The sequence below is a fragment of the Protopterus annectens genome, chromosome 2.part1 (genome assembly GCF_019279795.1).
Source record: "Protopterus annectens isolate FY-2018-M chromosome 2.part1, PAN1.0, whole genome shotgun sequence".
Taxonomy (NCBI): Eukaryota; Metazoa; Chordata; order Ceratodontiformes; family Protopteridae; genus Protopterus; species Protopterus annectens.
In genome coordinates, this window is record NC_056729.1 from 362,222,495 (window position 1) to 362,250,434 (window position 27,940).

The 27,940-nt window shown below is 41.0% G+C and overlaps 1 protein-coding gene across 1 annotated transcript in view; it reads left to right on the forward strand.

The window, feature by feature from the left end:
• The window catches only part of PROM1 (prominin 1), a 1,709,767-nt gene that overhangs the window by 983,198 nt on the left and 698,629 nt on the right, over positions 1-27,940 (forward strand). The window contains 1 exon segment of the mRNA XM_044062202.1: positions 20,014-20,117. Within this exon segment, the coding sequence (XP_043918137.1) occupies positions 20,014-20,117 (104 nt within the window).

Consider the following 27,940-nt stretch of genomic DNA (forward strand, 5'->3'; position numbering starts at 1 on the left):
TACTACTTTAATTTTAATACATTCCTTGAAATAGTTAGTGTCCATCTGGGTTTTTTGATTTTTAACAAATTACGGTCAATTTCAACCAACTTCTCATTTAGGAAACTATGACTAGCAGCAACAACATTATTCAGATAACCACTCGCATTGAGCCATTCACTGAGTGAAGGAACACCATTTAACGTATTAAATGGCCCATTTGTCCGCCCGTTATAAAAGTATAAGAAGATGTGGTCTGCACTCTTGTGGGAAGAGAAGGTAGATGAGTTTCTGGTTAAAGGCTTATTGTGCCTGCTTATTTGAACTGTTTCTTTCTGAAATTGGTATGCCTTGTTTGCTGTAGCATAGACTAAATTCAGATCTGCTGAATCTAGCTTTGTTGTAGAACCTGAGCACTAATCCAGACCATCTTTTTTGAAGAAGGTTCCCCTGCACCCTAGTGGCAGGAGTGTACAGTTAGAACTTGTATGATCAAAGACTGCTGGAACCGGGGCTTAGTTTTTAGCTTTTTATTGGTTTAAATCAGTTTGCTCATTTGCTACTGTTATATTAAAAAATAAAAAAGAAATACACTTTATGCATCGCGGCTTAGCTAGGGTTAAACTATTCCCAGCGCCATAAAGTCTGCTCTTCAAATTTTCCCTTAGAACTAGCCAGTTTTTTAGTTTTAGCACTCAAATCTGTTTCTTTGAGCTCAGCACTTGTTCAGAATGCATTGTAAGCACTAAATAAGCTACAAATTACTACAACTTTCCTCACTTGTCTAGAGGAGAACAGTTTTTAGTACTTAATAAATCCCTATCCAGGCATGTCTAAGGGTCAGCTCCCGGTGTTTTCTCCTGTCTACCTGATGAATCTGGGCTTCTTGGGGCAATGCAGCAATTGCCTCATGTACACAGACAACCCTCTTTTCCTACCACCCAACACTACAACCTGTGAGAGATGCACTTATATAGCCAAACTGGAAGCAAAGCTCTCTTCACCCAAGAATGGACTAGACAGTCAACAGGAGAAGGTAAACACTTGCACCACACCACACTCATCACATAGTCCCTCAAAACCTACACCACAAGACATACACATAGCAACACAAAACACGCACCCTCATTCGCTGAGGCTCTCAATAAAAATTTGCTCAAGCAACAGAGACCTCCAAAGCAGAAGCACAAGCAACCTCCACCCCAACACAACCCAAATGACACATAGCCCACAATCTCAGTGTGCCACTCAACCACAGCCCATAAGGCATAACAGCGTACCCAACACACTAGTCATAGGTGACTCTATAGTCAGACACACTGATGTTCCAATCACCAGGCTAAACAAGGAGAAAGGTACTGTCAGCCATCTGTTGGGTGCCAGGATCCGCCACATAACACACGCACTCAGGTAACTCCACAACCAGTACAAATAGGACTCTGTCATTTTCCATGTTGGTGTGAATGACCTGAGACATACCTCCCTGGACTACATGAAAAGAGACATGGAGGAGCTCTCCAATCTTGTAGCCCAGGCAGGTATGACCCTAGCTCTGAGTAGCATCCTGCCATCACCCAAAATGATACCACAGTACAAGGACAAAATTATTGACTTCAATAATTGGCTAAGCTTCTGGTGTCATTCTAAGGGGATCCAGTATGTGTCTGGCTGGGATGACATGATCGACAGAGCACAATGCTTTTCCAGAGATGGCCTGTACCTGTCGCCCTTGGGATTCTGGATACTGGCTAAGGCTCTTGCCAACCCTATAGTGCTTTTTTTAGGCAAGGTTCAAATAACAAATTCACCACTGTAACAGGTACAAGTGAGCAAAATCTGAGGGTAATGCTACTCAGTACTAGAAGTCTAAACTTCAAAATGCATTCACTCGAGGCACTCTTTAAAATGCAGAACATCGACATCTGTGCAGTGACAGAGACCTGGTTCAAGGCTGCAGAGAGCACCCCTGCATTACCAGGCTATAATTCATACCACAGCTTTCGGCCAACTAACTTTGACCGAAACACTAAAGGCGGAGGCGTGTCCATATTAATTAAGGATATCCACACCTCTAGGCTAGTTGCTCAGCATAATGCATCCGAGATTATCCAAGTGCAACTAACTCTGGATAAAACCACAATCCAAATTGTAACTTACAGATCTCCCACCATGCCCCAGGATTCCCACTTCTCATTTCTTGATGCACTGGAAAATATTAGGGTACAACTCAACACCCTCATAATGGGTGATTTCAACTACCCCACCATTAACTGGGAAAACTGCTCATGTACCAACTCTTTTGCTCAATGTTTTCTGTAATTCATAAATTCCAACACCTTGGATCAACTTATCCTCACCCCCACCGGGGGCAGCAATATCCTAGGCCTTGTCATTGCCTACATGGGCGACCAGTGTTCCACACGAGAGGTCATTTCCTCGTTGGTCAGATCCGACCACAAGCTAATCAACCTAGACATCCACATCCCACCCCCATCCCCCATTAGGGAAACCACCGTAAATAATTTCTCCAAAGCCAACTTCACGCTTCTTAAGACAGAAGTGGCAAACTTCACGACACCCATGCAGACGGACAATAGAGGTACGACTGCTGAATCCTACACAAAGGAAATTTATAAGCACTTGCACAAGTGCATGGATCGTGCCATCCCTAACAGAACCAAGATGCTATCCTCCAAAAAAAGGAAGCCAATCTGGTGGCCCCCTGCAATAAACAAACTGTACAACAGAAGAAAGAAACTGTTTCAAAAAAAGAGTAAAATCCCATGATTGGAGGAACTCCCTTGTCAGCCTCAGTAAGAAGCTGAGGTCCCTCATAAAATCCTCCAAAGCTAGTTATTAAGACAAAATCACCACTGCTTCTAATGACAGCCACAAAGCATTCTATAGCTATGTCAAGAATCTCAATGGCCACACTCAGATTTGCTCTGACTTACAGCACAATGGCACTAAATATACAGAACCAACTGATATTGCCAACATCCTGGCAGATAGGTTCAGTGCTATCTTTACCCCCCTCTCACCCTCTAAAGGGCCCATCTCTATACTGGAAGAATGCAGCGTTCCTGTAATCATGGCAGTACAGGTAAAAAACACACTCTCCAAAGCCAAGAACACAGCATGCATGAGACCTGGCAACATCCCAGACTGCATTCTACATGAACTACAGAATGAACTGGCACCCCACCTAAGCACCATTTTCAAGCATAGCCTCACCTCAGACTTTGTGCCCACTGAATGGCGCACAGCGACAGTTATCCCACTCCACAAAGGGGGAGCCAACACGGACCCCGGGAACTACCGTCCTATTAGCCTAACGAGCCTGGTCTGCAAGGCTATGGAACGTATCATCATGGAACTTATAAACAAAAACATTGGTAATATCCAAACTCTGGACCCCACCCAGTTCCAGGTTTGTAAAAGGCAGATTATGTCTCCTAAACCTGACTGACTTCTTTGAAGCAGTCACCAAAGCCGTAGGCAAGGGTAAGGTGTTTCACACAGCCTATCTAGATCTCGCCAAGACTTTTGACACTATCCCCTTCTCTGGAATTATAGATAAACTCACTAAACTAGGTATAAATCCCTATGTCACAAGATGGGTTGCCAACTGGCTCACTGACAGAACCCACACTGTGAAAGTAGCAGAATCCAAATCCGACTTCAGACCAGTGATAAGTGGAGTACCACAGGATTCAGTCCTGGGTCCTCTCCTGTTTGGTATCTACTTTTCTTAAGTACAGAATAACACAGAAGGTCTTTGGCTAAAGAAGTTTGCAGATGACTGCAAACTAGGAGCCATAATAGAAACTCATAATGATGTGGACATCCTACAAAAGGGCGTCAGTGAGACAGCTGCCTGGTGTCAAAGCCATGGCCTCAAGCTCAATGCCAAAAAGTGCATTGTCATCCCCTTTGGTAAAAACTATGTACCCATGAGCTACCACATAGGTGGTAGTCTACTTAACACCGAAAGTGTGATGAGACCTTGGGGCACAGGTGGACAGTAGTCTCTCCATTGATAATCATACTGCCACAGTAGTCAGGAAATCCTTCTACATGGCACACCTCATCACAAAAGGTTTCTCATCCAGGAAAAAAAGAGGTCATTGTTACCCTCTACTCGTCACTCATTAGACCCATTATTGAGTACAGCGCCCCTTTTGGTATGTACCTCACAAGACATCTACAACAACTGGAAAGGCTGCAGAAATACCTCACAGAGAGGATTACTGGCCTCAAACAGATGCCCCACGCAGACCATCTCAAACTCTGGGTTAATTCCGTCGCATATCGCGTACTCAAAGGCGATTTCCGCCTAACATACAAAGCTATGTCATACCCAGAGCTGTTGGACATTGTCCACTTAAAGAAATCCCAATCCCTCCGAGCTACACGCTCTAGGGACCTAAACCTTGTCACCACAATAAACAGAACATGCTGGATGGATAGATTCCTGTCCCAGAGACTTCCCATACTCTGGAACAAACTACCTATTTATATCAGACAAAGCTCCTCATTAGCACTCTTCAAGAAAAATCTTGATGATTGGATGGGAAATAGGAAATTCACCCCAGGATCACCTCTATGGCTCTGCTTGACAGGGGCACAGGAAAATAATTTTCTTGGGTGGCGAAAGCCTTTGGCTAGGCTTGTATAGGGCCTAGGGCCGATAGCCTAGCACCCACCTATAAACCTCTTATTAACTCTTCCACCTTATATAGAAGCATTTGTTGTAACACCACCAGAAACAAGTTCATTAGGTGGTGAAATGCCATTAGAAGCACTTGTAGAAGCCAAAACTTCAGAGGGTGTGTCCAAAACATGGTGTGTACTGAGTTGAGATAAAGACAGCTGTTCCAATCGATCCATACATTTATTTAATTCATCAATAGAACCTTCCAAAGTCTGTGAAGGTTGTCGTATAGAATCCCATTCTGCCCATAATCAAACACCAAACAGGAAAAACACCAAACCAGCACTAATAATCAAAAAAGCATTGTGGAGTGTGGAAGCCTTCTTTTGCCCTGCGTTTTGGATTATTAGTGCTGGTTCAGTGTAAATCCAGATACCTTACCTGCATGACGCTTTTACTCTTCCTATTCCTAAATCTGCATCCTGGGATCTTGTGACTAAATTCCAGTCTGCCATCACTGTAACCTTTAATTTAATGAAATGCATTAAAAATACAAAAAGATACTAAAGAGAAAAAAAAAGCGTGGAATGTAAAACGGAGAAGGAATATAAAAGAATTTCTGATCATAGTATTTATACAGTGAGTGAGCATTCTAAAGATTCTACAGAAAAAAATTGACTGAAGACCGTGCGGGACTTGAAACACTTCAGCTTGTAATTCTGATGTTGAACTTTTCTCAAAATCTAACACAAAAGAGTGGCTGTATTACCCAAAGTGGGCAAATACCCTTTAGACCAAACCACATGTAGATCAATTTCAATTTTGAACTTTACTTATGAAGCATTTGTCTATACTAGGTAAGAGAATGGCTATGGTGTTGCAAAAATGTATAGATGTGGATCAGTGTGTTTTTTCTGGAAGGGGAGGCAAATGTTTGACAGCATTAACAAAACAATGATGATCCAGAGAAAACTTGAGTGCAAGAAGATGCCATTATTGTTGCTGGCTCTTAATAGAGTAGGGCAATGGTAGCATTTGCATTTCCTGATAGAATAATGGGGTTAATTAGGAAGATATATAAAGTGTCAGAGGCAAGATTCAAAGTGACTCTGACAATATGCAGAGATGTCTCTTTCCCCTTTATTTGCTTTATAGTTCCATTGGCAAAGACAATATCACTCAGATTCAAGATTATAATTGGTATGGTAATTAAGAAAAAAAATGCCTTATTTGCATATTAATTATTTTGTACTTGGCTAATCCAGCAACAAATATTTCAGTGTTGTGGAACATTTTGCGATAGTTTATTTTTTTTCAGAATTTAAAATCAATGAAGGTAAACTTTTTTCCTGCATGTAAACTGGTTCAGTGATACTCATATTTATGGGGATACAAGGTGAAATTTTAGGTGTATTGGTTAAGAAATATATTCCATTGCAGCAGCTAAGGATATATGGGAAAAGGCTGCACAGAAAAAAGTACAAAAATTGAGATCTTCAAAATTCTGATTAAGGATACAGATAGTGCAAGCAGTTAACATTTGCAATCCATTTAATATTATATTTATAAGTCAGGAACATTTTTATCAACTAGATTAGAAGCTGTGGATCCCAATTAATCAAGATTTGAAGGAATTTATAAGTGAAGGAAATAAGTGAAGAGATAAGTGGGATACACTTTCTCCCCACAGCATCTAAGCTGCCAGTCAGTGTTGCAGTCTCCCAGTATGATTATTTAATGGCTTATGGTGCTGGATATATTGTAGAGGATACCTTCATGAATGTTAACATTGTTACTTCGAGGCTATATATATAGCTGTTATCCAAATGCTCTTGTTTTACTGTTAGCTTTAGCTGAGAGGTGAGTATTCCGGTGTTGTTAAATTGGACATGGACGAAAAGTCCGTTCAAAGGGTATTTCTGTAACAAATGACTATCCCTCCAGCCTTTTTATTTTTTCTTTCCACTGTTTGGATGTAGTTTAAGGAGGAAACTTCTTCAGCTTTTATGTCTGGTTTTAGGCAAGAATCTATTTATCTGGGGAGCATAGGGCTGTGTCTGCATGTATATATGGTAATTTATTGCATATGCTGCTAAGATTCCTACTGAGGAATAGTAAGCCTGCTTGTGCCTTTTGGGTAGAAAATGAAGATGTATTTGTTTTTTGTGGAGCAGGTAAGTACTATCTGTGTTTGTTGGAAACTGTGATTTGAGTGGATTTCACCATTTAGTTTCAAGTTTGATAAAGAATATTTGTTGGGAGGGAGACATTTGTATTTAATTTTGTTTTAAGTCAAGTTTTGTTAGCAAGGCATGTGTGTTTAGATGGATTTGTTATAGAGATCAAATTGTATGGTACCATATATTTTAGGGTAGATTGCATAGGTGTAAAAATGGCATGGTTTGGTTTGTGATGTGGTATAGTGGTTTGGGGACAGTAGATGGTGAAACAGAATGTGAATGACTGTATGGGCTCATGTTAAGTGTACACATAGGTTTAGTGAAGTAGTATTAAGAGCTGAAAATGAGCTAAGTGGATAAAAGAGATGAGAGAATAGCTGTATAAGGTATAATGAGAGAGTAGGAAATGTGAACAGTTGAGAGGTGTGAGGACTTTTTATGGGTTTTGTGGCTAGTTAGGGGCACACTGTTTGGTATGCCATATATTGATAAATTGTGGTGAGTGAAACTAAGCATGTGAGATTTGGAAGAGTAGATTGAAGGGTGAATGTTTAATACAGTATTCTGTTGCTGAAACTGTGGATTGATTTAAGGACCTGTGTATGTGGACAAATTCATGTTTTTCTGATCATATCAGCTATTTAGTTGATAGTTGTAAAGCTATTGGCTGCATAAAAACATTTATAAAAGTCTGTGAAGTCAGAAATGATAAAATTATTGCCTGTAAGTTACAGTAAACTCAGCCTAGAGTGTGGAGTGTTGATGATAAGGAATCCTAGTCAAACTAGTGTGAGTAAACTGGAAAAAGTACAGTAGAAACGTATCATGGGTATCCATGGATGTTAAACTTTTAAGTTAATGTAAAAGATTAACTTTTTTCTCACAGAAATATTTAAGAGGGCGCTATATTTGGTTACATAGGGCATTTGAGGCCACTACCTATAAGACTGTTTTGAGTTCTCAAAGAGTATTAGAAAAATATTGGGTAACCTGTGTATAAGGTTATATAGGAATGAGAGGTGTTTTAATTGGTTCTGTGAGAGAGTAACTAATGCCTGGAATAGACTACCAGATTATATTAAAGCAGACACCAGTTTAGCTATTTTTAAGAACAGTTTGGACACTTGTTATGGAGATCGCTATTTTCTCATATCTGCAGACTAGAACGGTGTTATTTCTCGTGACTGAAATATTTGTTTGCATGCATTTACATATGTACTTTACCTTCTGGAGCACCCCAGGTCTCCTTTCTTGATCCCATCCTGTTTTCCATAATTATCGGTTCTACTTACTGACATGACCCTTGAACTGCGGTGGTGGTGCTGCGGTAGCGTTGTCGCCTCACAGTATGACGTTGTCCTGTTCAATTCTCAGCTAGAGCGTCTTCTGTGTGGAGACATGCGTGAATGGACATACCTTCGTTGAAGGTTGTGCGTCAGAGCTGGCAACTCGGCACGTAAAAATCTACTGCCAATCATTAGCGGACCGGAGTTCCGCTGTGGCGACCCCTAACCGGGAAAAGCCGAAAGACACAACAACTTACTGACAATGACCCTTCTCAGCTTCATATTTCATACTGTGACATCTCCTTTTGCAGAGTAATGTAAGAGGCCATAATTTGAAAAAATATCACTGCAAGCTTATCTCTAATCATTTCCAATGTTTTTTTTAGCAATTTTCTTTAAAATAATAACTCTGAAGTCATAGTGTTTTTCAGTGCTTCTCAAAGGTTCAGTTTAACTCCTCTTAACGTTGCAGTCACTGGGTGTTATGATTGAACATGTACTAGAAATCGTACTTAAGTCTACATGTTTCCTTAATAATGATCATTACTTGGTTATCAGAAAAGATGTAGGGCAACTAAAACAACTATATGAGATAACTGAGCATTTAACACCCGGAAATCATAGTGCCATAAAACTTGAATAAACTTTACCTTTCATTATGTTATGTACGCCTGAAATATTAGTACATTACAAAAAATAACAAGTGTATGCAGTGGATATAAAAAGTGTACACACCCCTGTTAAAATGCCAGTTTTTTGTGATATAAAATGAGACCATAATAAATCATTTTAAAACTTTCCCTCCCTTTAATGCGACCTATAACCTGTAAAATTCAATTGAAAAACAAACAGATCTGTTAGAGAAAAAAATATATAAAAAACGTACAGTAAGCTGGTTGCATAAGTGTGTACACCCTTAAACTAATACTTTGTTGAAGCAACTTTTGACTTAATTATAACATTCAGTTTTCTTGGGTAGGAGTCTATCACCTGGAGGTCATTTTAAACCTTGCCATTTCAACCCAATGGAATACCATGGAAGTGCTAGTCAGTACCCAAGATTGCATTTAGTGATGAGTGCCCATGTCCAGGAGGGTTGTGAGTGGTATCCCTGGTAAGAATTTACGGTGCCCCATCCACTCGTCCAGGTTCTTCTTGAACAGTGTCATATAGGTGCTCTGTTTCACATGAATTGGTAGCCTGTTCCAAAGACATGGCAGTCACTGGGAGATAAATCTGTCCCTTCAGCATGTCATTTTTAATTCGCAGGCCATATCTAAGTCCCAGGAATGGGTAGCCTTAGACCCATTTGATTTATGGATATGCAGTAAGTTCATTTGGTTTGGGTCTTGGGTTGCTGTGTAGGCCAGGCACAAGTCTCCCCTAAGAAGTCCATATGATATGGAGAATAGTGACAGGGATTTTAGTTGGCCCGTATAAGGCATATGCTGGAGGCCATTGATTTTCTTTGTTAGATACCTCTGAGGTCTCTCTAATTGCTGCAGGTGCTTTGTATGGTACATGTTAAATGGGAAGTATTACTCAATTATGGACCAGGTAAGTGCCGAATATAGGGGGGTTATAACCTCTTTTACTCTCGAGGTGATACCTTTACTAATCAAGTGTGCTACATGGAAAGCTTTCTTTACTATGATAGACACAAGGTAGTTGAAGTTAAGGTCCCAGTGAACCTGTGATCCCAGGTTCCTTATCACTTCATGGGTACATAGGGTATTGTTGTTGATTTGATAGTGTGAAAAGACATTGTTTGTACAAAGGGAGCAATGATGCCTACCCTTTAGGTTACATAGCTAGTTGTAAAATGCCTTGTGGTTATCTGTGGCAGTACTTGCTAGCTTTCTCTCAAAGGAGCTCTTGGAGGATTTGGCAAGTTGTCTTATTTGCCTGTTGAGGCTGAGGAAAGTGCTTTTCCATTGTTGGGGCCTTGCCTTTGTTTTCTTGGACAGCAACTTTTTGCATTTATTGTAGTTTGTGTATGCTGGATGTCCACCATGGCAACTTGTTTTTGCTTGAGGCTGTGGCTTTGATTCTTTCTGGTACAGCCAAGTTTATACACTTATGCAAGTGATTGTAAAGGGCTTTAGTGTAAGCTTCAGAGTAGTTACCACTTTCAGCTTGGGGTGGGGCTGGGAATGCATTTTATACCCTCACCTAGGAGGGTGTAGTTTGCCTTGGTGACGTTTTTTTAGTCTGGTTTCACCCTTTGTGAGTTTTGATGTTAGTGTCATTTCGAAGGTGACTGATTTGTGGTCAGTTCAACTAATGAGGGTCCAACAGTTAGAGCAGTGCAGCTGTTTGACATGTTGGTGAGGACCAGATCTGGAATGTTTGTTCCTCCGTTCGGGGTATGGACAATTTGTTCCAGGGCATTTAAATTCACAAAGTCAATGAACTTTTACAGAGTTTGGGCTAGAGTAGGTTTCCCAGTTGATGATGGGATAATTGAACTCCCCCATAACCAGTGTGTTCTGTAAAATTTGGATTGCCTTCAGTTTGGTTAAGTAGGCTTTGCGGGTGTCATGATCCATGGAGCGGGATCTATAACTGGCTAGAACATGAATGGGGGTCTTATCCATGACGTTGTCCGGTTTAACTAGATAGGAGGTGAATTGATCTCTAATATAGATTGAAACACCACCTCCTTTGGTTTTCACATGTTCATTTAGTGGTCTAAAGGTGTGGAAGGCATTGTAGCCTTTCAGGGCAGGGGTACTGTTAGGTCTTAAACCAGGTTTCAATGACTGCACAGACATTTACATCTTCTAGTGATAGAAATGCTTCCAGAGAGTGCAGTTTTTGGTTTAAGTTTGTATCATTTAGTAGCATGACCCTTATTTTGTTAAGATTAGTTAATTTCATGTCGGTAATGCTGTTTTCCATACCTTGCCTAAAAAGGCACAATGGGGGAGGCAAGAGACTTTGCCAGCAGCTGAAAGCATAGGGATGCCAGGTGCAAACTTTGTCTGGCAAAGCAGTGAGGTTCTTAAAAACCATGGATTCCCAGGCAGACGGGAACTGGATCCCCTTTAAATGACACCAAAAACTAAGCCAGTTATTGAAATCAATCATTTTTTGTTTATACTGTAGCATCATTCTGGGTGAGGGTAGTATGCTGCTCAAGGCTAAGGACATACCTGCCTTAGACATGTGCTGACCTTGTCTGTCTTCATATAGTCCAGTGAGGTACATCTCAGGTCATTCATATCAGCATGAACTATGACAGAGTCATAACAGTACTTGTTGCTGAGAGGCCTGAATGCATGTGTGATTTGATGAATCCTGACACTGGACAGATGACTGTGACTTTCTCCTTGTCCATCCTGGTAAGTGGAACATCCAATTGTCTCACCGTTGAGTCTCCAATGACAAGAAAAACTTGTTTTTTGAGTTTTGCACCTTATGGGCTTTGTGGTTGAGACACTGGTGTTGCTGTGTGTCATGGGTGCTGTGGAGACCATGTTAGATGTAGCAATCTTGTGTTTTGGAGGTCTCTGGTGTTTTGGTAAGCTTTTTCAAGAGAACCTCTGTGTATGTGGCTTTACATGTTTGATGTGTGCTATTTGCAGGAGCGGCCTTAGGTCAACTGGTGCCCTAGACAAAGGGGCTCCACAGTGCTCCCCACCACACCACCCGGTGCCCCCATCCTAGTCTATGTACACCAAATAAACACTGAAAAAGCACCCTTGCTAGAGTGGCACCCTAGGCGGCTGCCTAGTTGGCCTAAGGTCGGCTATGGCTATCTGTACGAGTAGTAGCGTGTGTAGGAGTACTGGTGCTATGTGAATATGTAATGGTGGGTGAGTTGACAATCTTCTCCGTGTTACTGTTTTGAGGGAGAGAGAGCATGGATTCTAGATTCTTGATGTAAATACATCTATTGCCCTCTGTAGTAGATTGTGTTATTAGCAGAGGGTTGTCTGTGTACATGAGGCAATTGCTACACTGCCTGAAGAGACCCAGGTCAGCAAATTGGCAGGAGAAACAAAGGTAGTCCAACTGCCCATACTGCTAGGTTGAAGGCTATTGTCACTAGGGGTGGCTTTGCAGAAATGATCACAGTGGAGCTCAGTGAATGGGTATTTTGGTCTGGGTTTTAAGGGAAAATTTGTTGAATTTAGCTGTCCAGCTTTGGCTCACAATTGTGCATGGTGCTGCTCAAATGCAGGATCTAAATACCAAAAGCCAAAACTTGAAAAAAAAAACTCTAACAAGATTCAAAAGGACCAATGGGGGATGCTTATTCGAAGCCCTAGGCCAGCCTTCCTTTATCAGTCAGGTCCCAAACAGCACAATTCTCTCTCAAAGGTGCAGATAGGCCCCTTCCAATCCAAGATGGCCTGGAATACGTGCCGAGAAGAAACAAGCCACTACAAACAGTTCCGGAAGCAGCAGGCCTGGATCTGGACTATGCTACAGCTACTAACCCTAGTTTCAGCAAGAAATACTAGGGAATGTTTAACACAAAATTAAAATATCAGCGAGACACTGAAAAAAAAACGTTTAAAAACAGCAGAAAATCAGCCAGGAGGCTCTAAAGAAGTATTTAAACTGGTAATGTTAATTAAATACTGCTTGGATGGAAAACCAGAACAGGCAGAACAGATAGCTTCAAATCAGCACAAAAAAATACCAATAAACAGTGAAAACAAAAAAAGACTTTCTAAACAGTGTAAAAAGCAACAAAATTTGATTTTACTGGCACAGAGTAGCACGTAGTTGCAGTACAACAGTGTAGTTCAGTACACAGTAAGTAAATAAAAGCAGGCGGAAGGCAATAAAAAAGTGCAGCAAATAGTATAAATAATCAAAAAAAAATAACAGGTAACATGTTTTTTTGGAAGCTCAGAAGCCTCTAGTCTTCTGGTATCTCAGCTCAGAGTTGTGGTTGGTAGCCCACCTCAGTTCAGCTTTGTGCAAACAAGCTGCTATGGAACAAATTCCACGTGTTCGGAAGATATAGACACTGCAATTTTGGTAGGCACTACTGTAAGCCCATGAATGCATGTAATTGCTTTGTAGTGCAAGTGGCTTAAATATTCACGTAACACATCATTTAAAGGATGATTAATATATACAGCACAGTTGTGCACAAGTAGCTGAAAAAACATTCTGCACCATGGTCATAACCTACTGCTAAGTATAGCTACAGCTTATCAGACTGTAGAAATAGCATTTTGAAAACAGGCAATGCAAAGAAATAGGTATTGTAAAGTTAGACTCATTCCGTTCTATTAGTTTAAACATCGCATGAAGATTCTGTGTCTAATTATCCTTTGGGAACTGTACCTGGAAGGGAGTGTCTGGGAAGCACAGATTAGCTTTTTTTGGTGAGGTTGTGTACAGGTATCTGTCATGTTGCTGTAGCTTTTTTGGTGAAGTTGTGTGCAGGTATCTGTCATGTGTTGCTGGTGTGTAAAAGTAGCACTTCCACTAACACATTAATGAAATACTTTTCCTCAAACCTCACTTTCTGAAAGCACATTCTTACAAAATGCTTTCTCTTATTTCCATTTTTTTTTTGTTTTGAACCATTGACATACTCGTACTAGATTTTATTCATGACTTACAAACATTTGTATTCATTTATGCATGCTGGTGTCTGTTCTAAAACTCTTGTTTATTTTACTGTGTGTTCTGTTTGCCTTCATTCTGCTAAATTGCTTGAAGTTATTTTAATTTTTCTTATTTGCTGTTTGAACCTTTTCTACGTGTACACTACTTGGAGCTGTTCTCCTTGGGCCTCCTCTGAAAAGGGACATCTTATGCTCAGATGGACAATCCTGGTAAACAAATGCTAATAAGTAAAATAAAGTGAAGAGTATTTAAAAAATTAGCAGTTTCGATGCATTTTTCCTTTCTGGTTTATAACATAATGCATCCTAAAGACTGAATCCAAAGATGTGGTAGTTTAAAACATGCCCTGTGTTATAAATGGAGCCAAAGAACAGTCACTTGAGTGTCCTGTTTGCATGCAGCGTATGCTGAAGCCATCTTACCATTTTCCACAAACAGGTGTCCTGTGACTGTAAAGTCAATGTATGGAAATAATGCTCACAAGATCTAAACAAACTACTTCTTCTTCCGGCTTTTCCCGGTTAGGGGTCGCCACAGCGGAACTCCGGTCCGCTAATGATTGGCAGTAGATTTTTTACGGGTGCCAGCTCGATGCCCAACCTTCAGTGAAGGCACGCCCATTCTACGCATGTCTTTTGAATGCCACTCTACTGTGGGGAGGACATGCAGAGACTTCACACAGAAGGCGCTCCAGCCAAGAATTGAACGAGAGAACCTCTTGCTGTGAGGCAACAAGGCTACCGCTGTAGATCTAAACAAACTGCCACCTACAAATATAGCGGATGCTTCTAAAATAAACTGTAGAACAAGTAGAACCCTTTCTTCCAGAAGCCTCTTTGACAGCCAGGTAACATCACTGTCAAGAAAGTCATCCTGTTTGTTTAATGTCACCTGCCTGTACTGAAATGTAACAGGTGTTAATGTGTGTGCTACATACCACATGTGCATATGTATTACCTCCTGCAAATTAATTAATATACAAGTGACATTTATGTACCCTGTTATAGCAGTGCTGTAGGTACTGTGACTTAACTACTATAAGTTTTTTTTTTTATCAAATTAATGCATGCAAAGTGCACAAAGCACACCACTTTAGCTTATGCAGAAATTAGAGGGTCAAAGGTTTAAAAGAAAGAGCAATTTCCCCAAGCTGGCTGATGGCTCCATAAATCTACTGCCTTGAAATCCCATTTTTTTTGTACCATGGATTTTTTTTTTTTTTTTTTTAAGATGGGTGTTGGAGCATCTAATGCGACCATTGCTTTACAAGCGGGTTACCGACAAAGCCAAAAGGTAGTCTTAGTTCAAACAGGAATGATCCTTGTCTGACATTCTGAGGGGGTCATGCTAGAAATATAGACTTGTGTATGGACTTTAATGGTTCCTTGCTAACTTATCTTCTCCTGGCCTGCAGATAAATTGCCTCCTTCCCTGCACTGAATATCCTGCAAATATGATTGAGAGACTTTGCCCTATGCATGAATATCAGGTAGCAATGTGGATTTACTTGGGTCTAGATTGTAAGTCCCAGCTTTTCTCAAAGACTTTTAAAGTACTCCCGGGAGCTACGACAGCTCTGAAAACAAACAAAAATGTCTGAAGAAACAGACAAAGGCATGAATTCTGTAAATTACAAAAAAACAAAATGCTGATTTCTCTGGAATACCAAGAACATGCTTTATGTGGCCAGAACAGTCCAATGTGTTCAGTACTCTCATCTTATAATTTGAACAAGATTTCTCAGGACAACATATAAAGGATACAGATAGGTCTCAGTACCAAGGTACAGAGGCATGGCTGTTTTGACCCTCCCAACAACCCCTCAGTAAGCCATATTAAGGTGTATACCTTCCTGACCTTCTTTAAATATTCCAGCAAACACCTTGTTTTGTTATTTAAAGGATTAACTCTTGACTGTGATCTCATACTGTGCACTTTTCTGTTGTACAAGCCATACGTTTTCATTGTATTGTGCTTTTTATCTCTGAAGCAGTATAAAATTAATCACAGGGCACTTGTACTATTCAGAATAAATATCTGTTCTATATCTCCACACAATCATTCCTACATTAACTGTAGTCTCCATTCACCGTTGGCTTCACATCAAATGCTTTGCCTTTAGCTTCTTAAGGCTGTATGTAAATCCAAAGTTGCAGGACGTCTAATTCTTTAAAAGATCAATTAGTTAACCTCTGCTTATAGTTTAAGATGTTCACTCCACTCCTGGTTCATCAGTAGTTGTTAGCGACCAACTTACTGTCAGCTAAACCCGTATCATAGCTAACTATAGCCCCCCTTCAGCCCATACCTCCAACCTAAATAGTATGGAATCTCAATGCGTTAAGCCAAACACCTTTCTCTTGAGTGAGTTCAGCTACTCTTCCTCCATCAATTGGAAGACTTCTGCATCCTCAGACATGTACACTCAGACATTTTTGGATGTTGTCAGTACAAAAACTGTGGACCATTTAGTCTGAGCTCCAACCCGGGGTGAGAAAGTCCTGGACTTTGTTCTTACCACTATGGAACTGCTTTGCTTCTCATCAATTGTAACTTCCTCCCTGGTTAAATTGAACCACAAATCAGTCACATTCACAGTAAAACTGAGGCCAGATGCATCTTGCAGTACATCAGTATTCAGAGATTTTTACATGGCTAATCTACTAAGACTGAGTGATGACCTGGCCAAACTCAAAATCCTTTTCCAGCCTGATGACCCCACTGCTTATGCAGAATCCTTTAGTGCCATATTCTGTGCACTTGTAAATAGCTGTTCCCCTTTGAATTAAGTAAAATGCCAAATTTAAAATTAAACCAATATAAACAAGCACTGTAATAAAAGAACAAAAAAAAAACTCATTGCACGTAAAACTAATTTGAACTGTCACGATGTCAAAAATACTCTTGTTAATCTTAACAGGGAATTTTGAGCTGCAATCAAATCAACCAAAGCAAGATATTAGGTAAAAATAGCCACCTAGGTGAAGGATGACCACAAAGACTTCTTTAAATATATTAAAAACCTCAGATAGAATGCCGAATACTACACAGAGCTAATAATCAATATCATCACATTCACTGACCCAGAGGACTTGGACAATCTACTGGCAGACCAAATTTATCTCGGACATTATCCCCCACTCTCCTATATTCGTAGATTGCAGATCCAGATCTACACCCCCTCCCTCCTCAAATTTCCCAAAAATAAGTTGTCAAGGCACTCTCCAAGGTCAAGAAGACTACTTCTGTGGGACTGCATAACATACTGGGCTACCTGTTGGATGCTGTAATATGACTTCTTAGCCCCCTATACAGTCTATTCCATATCAGGCTACTTTAACTACCAGGAAAGACTGGAGACACTGATCCTGTACACAGATTCATATTGACTCCTTTACACTGACTTGTGCCTTGTTTATAGGGTTATAAAGGATTCAGTAGTCCGAGTTCTTGTACCTTAATAAATCAAACAGTCCAGCTAACATTAGAGCCACCAAGACCACAGGGTAATGGAGCAAAGCAAAGCTGAAAAACTCAAATATCATCCAACATGGTAGAAAAAAATAATTTATTCCAAGACAGCAATGCAGGTAAGCACTTTCACCCAGTAGGGCTTCATTAGACCATAAAAACATAAAGACCAACAGACATTTATATCTCCTCAAATTGATAAAAAGGCAGAAACACAATAATTAAATGGCTATTAAAGAAACAGGAACACAAAAGCATACATACAAAATAGAGACAATGCATAAAATACAAAATATAAAAATACATTCAGATTTATCAAATCCTTAGTCCTCTAGATTTCAAAATGGGTTTGAGAGGCACTTTGTCATTAAGCCCAGGGTGTTGGTCAGCCCTGAGTTTAACAATCCACCTCCATCACCATGAACTTAAATCCATGGGTCTCATCAGTGTCTAAAACATGCTTTGAAAGTGCATTAACTGTGGATTTGATCCTAATCTGGTAGAGGTGTTCACTGATCCTGTCCCTGAACTTCCTATCTGTCTTGCCCACATAATGCATCCTACAGGCCACACAATACGCTAGGTAGACCACATGTTCCGTCATACAATTAGCATCTACTCGAAATAAAAACTTGTAGTTACTCAACGGATGCACAAAAAGCACCTCTAGTATCTATAAAATCACAGAACTGCACTGGTTACAGGGAAACATACCCAAGACCCTGTGGTCTTGTTGGTTACGTTTATTGGATTGCTGTTGGGAGTTGAAGAATTTACCCCCTGCGAGTTTTTATTTTTTACCTTAACTCTAGAGCCAAATAACTAAATCTCCTGTGTCCAAGTACTAAGACTAGGAAAATAGATTGATTTGTCAGAGAGAGCTTACCTCTTCTCTGCAGCAAGCGCCCTCTTCAAATTAAGCAGTGCAGTGTGACATACTTTTTGTTTTGAAAAAGGAGCTGAACAACTGGATGGGTATGCACACATTCATGCCTACTGACTATAGTCTATCCCTATAACAACTGAAGAATACTGGACTCGTACAGTCCTTTTTTGGTCTTTCAAAAATACAGCAGTAGTGCATTTTGACAGTTGCCTTGTAATTTCATAGGTAATAGGTTCATAGGTAGGTACTAGGCTATCGGCCCAAGGGCCCACGTAAGCCTAGCCAGCAAGGTTCCATAGCTTACGCCACCCAAGAAAGTTATTTTCCTGTGCCACTGTCCAGCAGAGACACAGAAGTGATCCCCGGGGTGTATTTCCTATCCACTCCTCAAGATTTTTCTTGAAGAGTGCTAATGAAGAACTTTGCATGACATAGATGGGTAGCTTGTTCCAGAGTATAGGAAGTCTCTGGGACAGGAATCTATCCCTCCAGCTTGTCCTGTTTATTGTGGTGACAAGGTTTAGGTCCCTAGAGCGTGTAGCTTGGAGGGATTGGGATTTCTTTAGGTGTAGCATGTCCAACAGCTCTGGGTTTGACATAGCTTTATATGTTAGGCAGAGATCACCTCGGAGTAAACTATATGCTACGGAGTAAAGCTGGAGTTTTTTGAGGCGGTCAGTGTAGGGCATTTGTTTGAGGCCAGTAATCCTCTTTGTGAGGTACTTATGTGGCCTTTCCAGTTGCTGCAGATATCTTCTGAGGTACTTACTAGGTAGCTTAGCAGCAAGTCAGAATGTGGACTGCTTTTACCATTTAAAAAAAAAAAAAAAAAAAAAAAAGTGCCAGCACCCCTTAACTTTGGTGCTGGGTGTTAAGTGGACTGCCAACCTCCCTATAAATGGAGTTAACAGTAAAATGTCTTTATCTGTCTGTCTACCTTGCCTATCTTTCTAAATAAAGTAATGGTGGACTATGCACACAGAAGTAACATGCTTCGAGATGCAATCCCACATGATAGGGTCAGTAATACTGTTGTGTAATAGTGTTTGCAAAATGTTTGTTCTTCAAAGCCAACCTATGTGGTAAGGATCTGATAGCAGTGTAGTCTTCATCCCTGCAACTATTAAGGAATTTTATTATGCTATCCCTTCCATTGTATGTACATGCCTGTAATGTCCCAGCAGATGGGTTTGCAGGGTGGGGAAAGATGTGAGGGTTTTCTCATGCTTTTGTGACTGATGCTGCCTCCATATCTCCAGCCCTCCTTTAAAAGCAGATGCTGCTGTCCATCTCTGGTCTCCACTGGGGATTATGATAAAGTTCTCATCTTAGTATATGGATTTCTATTCCTCCACACTGGGAGAAGTGTGTAGGCTCTACCCCCATCACTCCTCCCCCTCCCCCCAGCTTTTCAGCACCGCAGGCAAGTAATAAATCAATCCCAGATCATTTGGGCATTAGGCAGTCAGTGCTCCATTCCTGTACACCATATAAATGGCTGGTCTGAAATATATATATTTACTGTCAAATACAGAACCCCCAGCACTTGCTGCCATCTTGTTAACCGCCATCAGTGAACTAAGGAGGTAATGAGTCTGTATCCTATTCATCAAGTGTTCTGTCTGGCCAGGAATGTGGACATTTGTTTTACACTTGTGTGCAGAATGTAAAAGATTGAATGTGGAGTTTGTGTTCTCCATGTATTAGAATATATTTGTTATATAGCCAAATATTTTCTGTTTTTTCATGTAACCAGTAGTTGTCTTGGTATGGTAAGAGAGAATCTAATACAGAAGAGCTGTGATCACTCTTTCTAGAGATGACCGTATCTATTACCATATTTTGGCCTACGTTTGAACCTTCTGATACTGCTGTTGTAAGATTAGTTGATGTAATGCACTACTGATATGGACTGTGATAAAGGAAAAGTGGTTTCATTAATGTGCAATCCTTCTTCTTTAGATGCTGGATACTCCATTTATTCTGAATTCACAGTGGCGGAACTACCTTCCTGGCATCTTGTATCAAAATCCAGAGGTGAACCTCACATTTGAAAAGGTCTACAGGTAAAATAAATTCTTTAAAATGCTGTCTTTGTTTAGTTTTAACCCAATAGGTGGACAGGCTTGAAGACCCCTTTCAGCATGACCTGGTCAGAGGTGGTATGCAGTAAAATGACACACTTAGATATATGGAGGTAGAGTACAGTACAGTGCAACAGTACAGTGTATGCATCAAATGAAAATTTTACATTTGGAATAAGTGGGGGGTTTCAAAAAATTATAATATTGCAAACTTGATGTGTATTTGCATATGTGTGTGTGTGTGTATATATATATATATATATATATATATATATATATATATGTGTGTGTGTGTATACAAATATATATATATGTATAATGTCTGTGTGTGTGTGTGTGTGTGTGTATATATATATATATATATATATATATATATATAATGTGTGTTTGTGTATATATATATATAAATAAAATATTATATGAATGATGCTAGAACTGAATAGAATGTTAATCTATTTGTTTTTTTCTTTAGAATATTTATATATGTATTTGACATTGTGATCTGTAGTGAGAGTAGGGAGCAGGTGGAGGAGACCCTGGAGAGATGGAGATATGCTCTAGAGAGAAGTGGAATGAAGGTCAGCTGGACTAAGACAGAATATGTGTGTGTGAATGAGAGGGAGGATAGAGGAATGGTGAGGATGCAAGGAATAGAGGTGGCAACGGTGGATGAGTTTAAATACTTGGGATCAACAGTTCAGAGTAATGGTGAGTGTGGAAGAGAAGTGAAGGAGAGTACAGGCAGGATGGAGTGGGTGGAGAAGAGTGTCAGGAGTGATTTGTGACAGACTTGTGACAGACGAGTACCAGTAAGAGTGAAAGGGAAGGTCTACAAGAGGGTAGTGAGACCAGCTATGTTACATGGGTTGGAGACAATGGCATTGACAAAAAGGCAGGAGTCAGAGCTGGACGTGGCAGAGGTAAAGATGTTAAGAATATGCACTGTGTGTGACGAGGGTGGACAGAATTAGGAATAAGTATATTAGAGGGTCAGCCCAGGTTGGAAGGTTTGGAGACAGAACCATAGAGGCAAGATTGCGTTGGTTTGGACATGTGCTGAGGAGGGATGCAGAGTATATTGGGAAGAAGATTCCAAGGATGAAGCTGACAGGTAGCAGGAAAAGAGGAAGGCCTAAGTTAAGGTTTATGGATGTGGTGAGAGAGGATGTGCAGGTGGTTAGTGTGACAGAGCAAGATGCAGAGGACAGGAAGAAATGGAAACCGATGATCCACTGTGGCAACCCCTAACGAGAGCAGCCAGAAGAAGATTTATACATGTATTTTGATACTACAATATGTCAATGGCAATTTAGAGGTTTCAGGTGCTTCTCCAATGTTGAATTCTAAGTCACTGAAGGTTTGACCAAATAAAACATGCTAGTCAAAGCTTTAATTCAAAACTGCAAAGTAAAGTGTTCTTATGGAGGGTGAGAATTGACAAAATTTCTACTACATCCTCCTTACATATACATACTAACTTCATAGTCTCTCAAGGCAGAGAAAAAGGAAAAGTTCTCACACATGGAATCCTGGAATCAACTGCTGGAGCACAAATTAAAAAAAAAAGAAAAAAGAAAAACACTGGGAATGATAAGATGATACCGGATTGCTCTGAGTTTCATGTCATAAGCAACAAATATTTCTTTCTTTTTTCTACTCTTTACTAGTTTTCCTATACCTTTTCCAAATAAATTATAATTCTATAACGTCCGCTGTCTATTACCTAATTAGTATTGTCCTACTACAGTGTTATTTTCTTTCATTATTCCTTTATTTTCAAAATCTGCCTTCTAGTAAAAATTCCCCTATGTTATTTTGATGTTCTTCATCTCATATTGCTGCAGTCCTTACATATGGGTAGTCCGCTGTCCTCGGTCGGCCCGAATACCAAAGTATTAGGCTGACGTCGGTCATGGCGCTCAGAACTGACATCAGAGCGTCAGGGTACAAAAGCGCATGACCGACGTCATATCCTCAGTCTTTTTTGCCACATGGTCCGATGCAGAAGCAGCGTTGCAAGTGCCGTTCGGCGTTCTGAAATTTTTCGAGTTCGGAGTTTCAGACCGGATCCAAGTTGGGCTAAGTACCCCGTTGGGGAATATTTTGTTTTTTTCTTGCCTCAGTTATTTACCGGATGTCAGAAAAAGTGAATAATTGTATTTCTTGTGGGAAACAGATACCGCATAGAGATTATCTTTCTTTGTGTATTCCTTGTTTGGGTTCTGAGCACGACGTAGTCGGGTGTCGCTTTTGTGCTAGGTTTAATAAGCGCACCATTAAACGAAGGTTAGATTGCGCTAGGCTGGTCTTCGGTAAGCGGTGTAATTATAATATGCCGTCGGATACTCCGACGTCCGCTTCCGCGAAGAAGCGCAAAGACAAAGCTGTAAAACCCAGACAGGATGAGTCGTCCGTTCCAGACTCCGGTTCTTCAGAGGCTTCGGTGGAACCGGTGGTTCCGACGGAGGCTTCACTTGAGTCTCAGGGGGAGACTTTGATTTTACAAGATGTGGCCTCTCAGGAGGCAGGTCAGGCTGAGGGGGCTTCTCAGGTTACTATTCTCCCTTCCCTTCCTAAGGGGGTCAGGCCTTCTCCTTCTGTTTCTAAGGCTTCTTCCAAAGGCAGGCCTGGTTTGTCTTCTGCTGGTGTCAGTCCTAGTTCAGCAGGGTCTGTGCCTAAGAAGCACATGCTTAAAATGGCAGAAGATTTGATTACTCTAATTAGAGGTTCTATGCCCCCTCCTGATAAGAGGCCTAGGGTGGAGCCAGAGTTGGAAAGTTTGGATCAGGCCTCAGATGATTCAGAGTCTTCGGCCGAAGACTTGCAGGATTTCACTCCCTATTCTGATTCTGATGCAGAGGATTCCACTCCTTCTGCTTCTCCTCCAGAGGATTTTTCTTTTTCTGAAACACTTCATTCTATGAGGGAGCATTTTAAGTGGGAAGGACAGGATTTCTCTGATTCACGGAAGAGGCTTAGGGAATTTTTGTTTTTACCTCAGCATAGACCCTTGGCTATACCCCCTGTTTTGGATGTTGTTCAAGATGTGTTCTCAGAGGCTTCCCTTAATCCTGATTCTCTGCCTCCTGCGCCAGTTAAACTGGATAGGTATTATAGGGTGCCTGAAGCTCATAAATATCTCTATAAGAGTCCTAGGGCAGATCCAGAAACTATTAGCCAGGGACCTAAAGGTGTCAGGGCCTCTGTTGTAAAAAATCCAGTTCCTCTAGATAAAGAGGCTAGAGCTTTGGATAGATGGGGTAAAAAGGTTTATACCTCTTCTACTTTAGCAATGAGGGCTTTGAATTGCCAGTTTCATATGTTGAAGTATCAGAATTTTCTCCTTACTCAACTAAAATCTAAGGTGGATGCTCTGGCAGAGGGCATAGAGTGTAAAGAATTACAGGATTTGGTACATGTTTCTGAACAGGTAGGTAAGCATTCTTTACAGTGTGGTTTTGATGCTTTACAGGCCTCTTCCAGGGTGGCTGCCACTGGTTCAGTTCTTCGCAGGCACGCCTGGCTTAAGGATCAGAATTTGTCAGAGCATGTTAAGACCAGGATTTTGGATGCTCCATTACAGTCTGAAGTGTTGTTTGGTCCACCTGTGGAGTCAGTCTTGAAGAAAATGGAAGACAAGGCTAAGTCTATGCAGACTGTTAAAGATTTTTTGCAGGTGCAGCCTCCAAAGTTTAGTAGAAATTGGCCTACTAAGGGGTGGACGTATCCCTCCTCTGATTCTCAGTCTAGGGGTAGATCTAGGCGTGGTAGGGGCAGAGCTCAGAGTACCTTCAGACCTAGAACATGGAGTTCACCTGCACAATCTTCGGGTGAGGGCAGGGGCCAATCCTTTCGTAAACAGGCCCAATGACCTGCATTTTCAGCTGCCAGATTCTTTTTGCATGGCAGCACCTTTGGGAGGAAGGTTGGCACTCTTCAAGCAAAACTGGCTTTTAATCACCCAGGACAAATGGGTACTGGACATTATAAACCAAGGTTACAAATTTTATTTCCATGCCTTACCTCCTTTCAAAGGCATGCCAGACGTTCCTCCTCAGCAAAGACTAGAGGCTCACAAGCAGATTTCTTTACTTCTTCAAATGGGTGCTGTACAACCGGTTCCTCTGTCAGAAGTGGGCCTAGGATTTTATTCTCGCCTGTTTCTAGTACCAAAGAAAGGGAACATGTGGAGACCGATTTTGGATTTATCTATCCTCAACACATATCTGGACATTCCAAAGTTCAAGATGTTGACGTTACAACAGCTTTTACCTCTGTTGGGCAAAGATCACTGGATGGTAACTCTGGATCTCAGAGGCTTATCTTCATGTTCCCATCCGGCCCAGTTGCAGAAAGTACCTGCGTTTCCGGGCTGGGACTTTTCATTATCAGTTCTCTGCATTGCCCTTTGGCTTATCTACTGCACCCAGAGTGTTCACAAAGGTTCTGGCTCCAGTGATAGCCTTCTTCAGGTTGAGAGGAATACAAATTTATCCTTATTTGGACGATTGCCTAATTCTGGCTCAAGACAAGGACAAACTTCTTCATCATCTGCAGTATGTGATGGCAGTGTTAAGATGCCTAGGGTATTCTGTGAACGAAACAAAGTCCAGTCTAGTACCCTCTCAGGACATGTGCTTTCTGGGTGTGAGACTGAATACAGCAGCCCAGATGGCCTTTTTGACCCCGGACAAACAAAAGAATCTTTCTCTTTACTTCCATCAATTGTCTCTTCGGTCCAGGCTGACTGCAAGGACAGTCCTTCAAGCCTTGGGGTTCATGGCATCTTGTATTCTGGTGCTTCCCAATGCCAAACTGCATATGAGGAAGATTCAATGGTATCTCAAAAATGTATGGACACAACACTGCCAAGATCTGGACACTGTCATTCAAATAATACCTTGCATTCAAAAGGAATTTTGTGGTGGGCTCAGGAATGTCACCTAAACAAGGGACTCTCTGTGACCCGGCCAGAGGCGAGTCAGGTTCTAACGACAGATGCCTCAGACAAAGCTTGGGGAGCACATCTCAATGGAAAATGGGTACAAGACACGTGGCCTGCCAGACTTCAACATTTACATATCAACTTGAAGGAGATGTTAGCAGTCCAATTTGCATTGATGGCTTTCAAGGATTTACTTCTCCCAGGACAGGTGTTGATTCAAACAGACAACGCAACTGTCATGTGGTACATCAACAAGCAAGGGAGAACACATTCATACCCTCTTTGCAGGCAAGCAATGATTTTGTGGGAGACTGCTCTCAGTTTACAGCTAAATCTTCAGACAAGGTTTCTGCCAGGAGCACAGAACTCCTTAGCAGATGTGTTGAGCAGACAGATAGTGGATCCCCACGAGTGGAAATTGGATCCTCATGTATTTCGAAAGTTGACAGTGTTATTTGGAACTCCAGACATAGATCTGTTCGCTTCTCCACTAAACTACCAGTTGCCAAAGTTTTGCACAAAAAGGTTTCATCACACAGCTTGGAGGGTGGATGCTCTGTCATTCAGTTGGAGCAATCTTCACGTCTATGCCTTTCCACCTCTGCCTCTCCTCCCAAAGGTACTCTTGAAGGTCAGACAGGACAAGCCATCCATGATTTTAATAGCTCCGGATTGGCCTCGACAACACTGGTACACACTGCTGAGAAGTTTGGTATGGGAGCCTCCATGGCCTTTGCCTTCCATTCCTCACCTTTTGTCTCAGGAGGGCAATCACTTACTCAATGTCAAAATTCAGTCTCTGCATCTAAGAGCATGGCATATTCTGTTCTAGACCCTGGAGGGTCTCGGCTTCCACAACAAGTTTTGAATGTTATTTTGGAGGCCAGAAGGCCTAGTACAAGGAAAGTGTACGCTGGTAAATGGAGGAGGTTTTTTATTTGGAGCAAAGCAAAGGACTTTGATGTTTCCAAACCTGATTTAAGTGTTTCTCTTCAGTACCTTACTGAGTTATTGGACAAGGGTTTGTCTTTCTCCTCTATAAAGGTTCATGCTGCAGCCATTTCTGCTCACTATGATTGTGACCCTCCATTATTCTCTCATCCTTTGTTTAAGCAATTTCTTAGAGGGGCAAAGAACATAAGACCTCCACGTAGAGCTCCTACTCCTGCTTGGGATCTCAATTTTGTGTTGGAGAAACTCACTCTACAACCTTTTGAGCCTGCAGCTACTGCCGAATTGAAGTATTTATCATGGAAGACTGCTTTTTTGTTGGCCATTACCTCTGCGAGAAGGGTTTCTGAATTACAGGCCCTTATGGCAGTTGAGCCTTTCCTAATTTTTCATAAGGATAGGGTATCTTTGCGTACAAATCCTACCTTTATGCCTAAAGTGGTTTCTAGTGTGGCCTTAAATCAAACTATTCATTTGCCTACTTTTTATGCAAACCCCCAAAATAAAGGGGAAAAGATTTTGCACACTTTGGATATTCATAGGCAGTTGCGTTATTATTTGAGCAGAACTAAAGGGTTCAGACAGTCTCAGCAGTTGTTTGTTTCTTTTGCTTTGGGTTCTCAGGGAAAACCTGTTTCAAAACAAACTATTTCTAAGTGGATTGGTTTTTGTATTGCTTTCTGTTATTCCCATCATGGTAAGGAGATTCCGGCTGGAATCAGGCCTCATTCCACTAGGGCTACTGCCACTTCTACAGCCTTTTTAAGGGGGGTAGCTACTAAAGATATTTTGGAAGCAGCTACTTGAGTTCAGTGCATACTTTCTCTAAACATTACCACCTTCCACTTTATTCTAAATCCAGGGCTGGATTTGCCACTGCTATTTTACAGGGCATTTTGGCAGCTCCCAATGCTTTATGATTTTGCCAACCTCCCTTTACCTCTGCTTTGGGATTCTACCCATATGTAAGGACTGCAGCAATGTGAGATGAAGAACATAGTACAGTTTTGTACCTACCATAAATGTAGATGTTCGAAGATCCACATTGCTGCAGTCCAATTTACCCTCCCTCCTTCCCCACTGTAGTTTGAGGTGGTTGTTTGGTTTGGGTTGTAAATACTGTTTACACATAGGGGGCTAGATGTTGTTTGTGTTTTTTGGTTATGGCCTTTGTTTTTAGGGCCTTCTGACATCTGGGGCAAGAAAAGACTGAGGATATGACGTCGGTCATGCGCTTTTGTACCCTGACGCTCTGATGTCAGTTCTGAGCGCCATGACCGACGTCAGCTTAATACTTTGGTATTCGGGCCGACCGAGGACAGCGGACTACCCATATGTAAGGACTGCAGCAATGTGGATCTTCGAACATCTAAATTTATGGTAGGTACAAAACTGTACTTTTTACCTGTATCTTTCTCACATTTATAATGGTTTTATGCAATCTTCACACAGTGCAGCACATCAAATAAATGATTACATTTGCACACATGCAGAGGCATACATATATATATATATATATATATATATATATATATGTGTGTGTGTGTGTGCGTGTGTGTGTTATACACACACACCTTTCAGCAGTCCAGAAATTTGCAGAATGTCTCGTCACTCATAAAATGTTTAATTTTCTGGTAAATCATGGAGGATTGCTGTTAGTCGAACATTGCAGTTTCGTACCTGTTCTTGCTCAGAAAATGCATGTTGGTGCAAAACCTGTTACTGAAAACATTTTAAATGTATAGTAATATTTAAAAATTGTCCCAGATTTTGGACCTTTATTTCCAGCCACTATTTTTCAAAATGCATTTTCATAAGAATAGAAAGTATGAAACTCCACTATCTGCCATTATTAACTGACAATAATTCTGAGTTATTTACCAAGAAAATCAAAAAAGGCAATATAAGG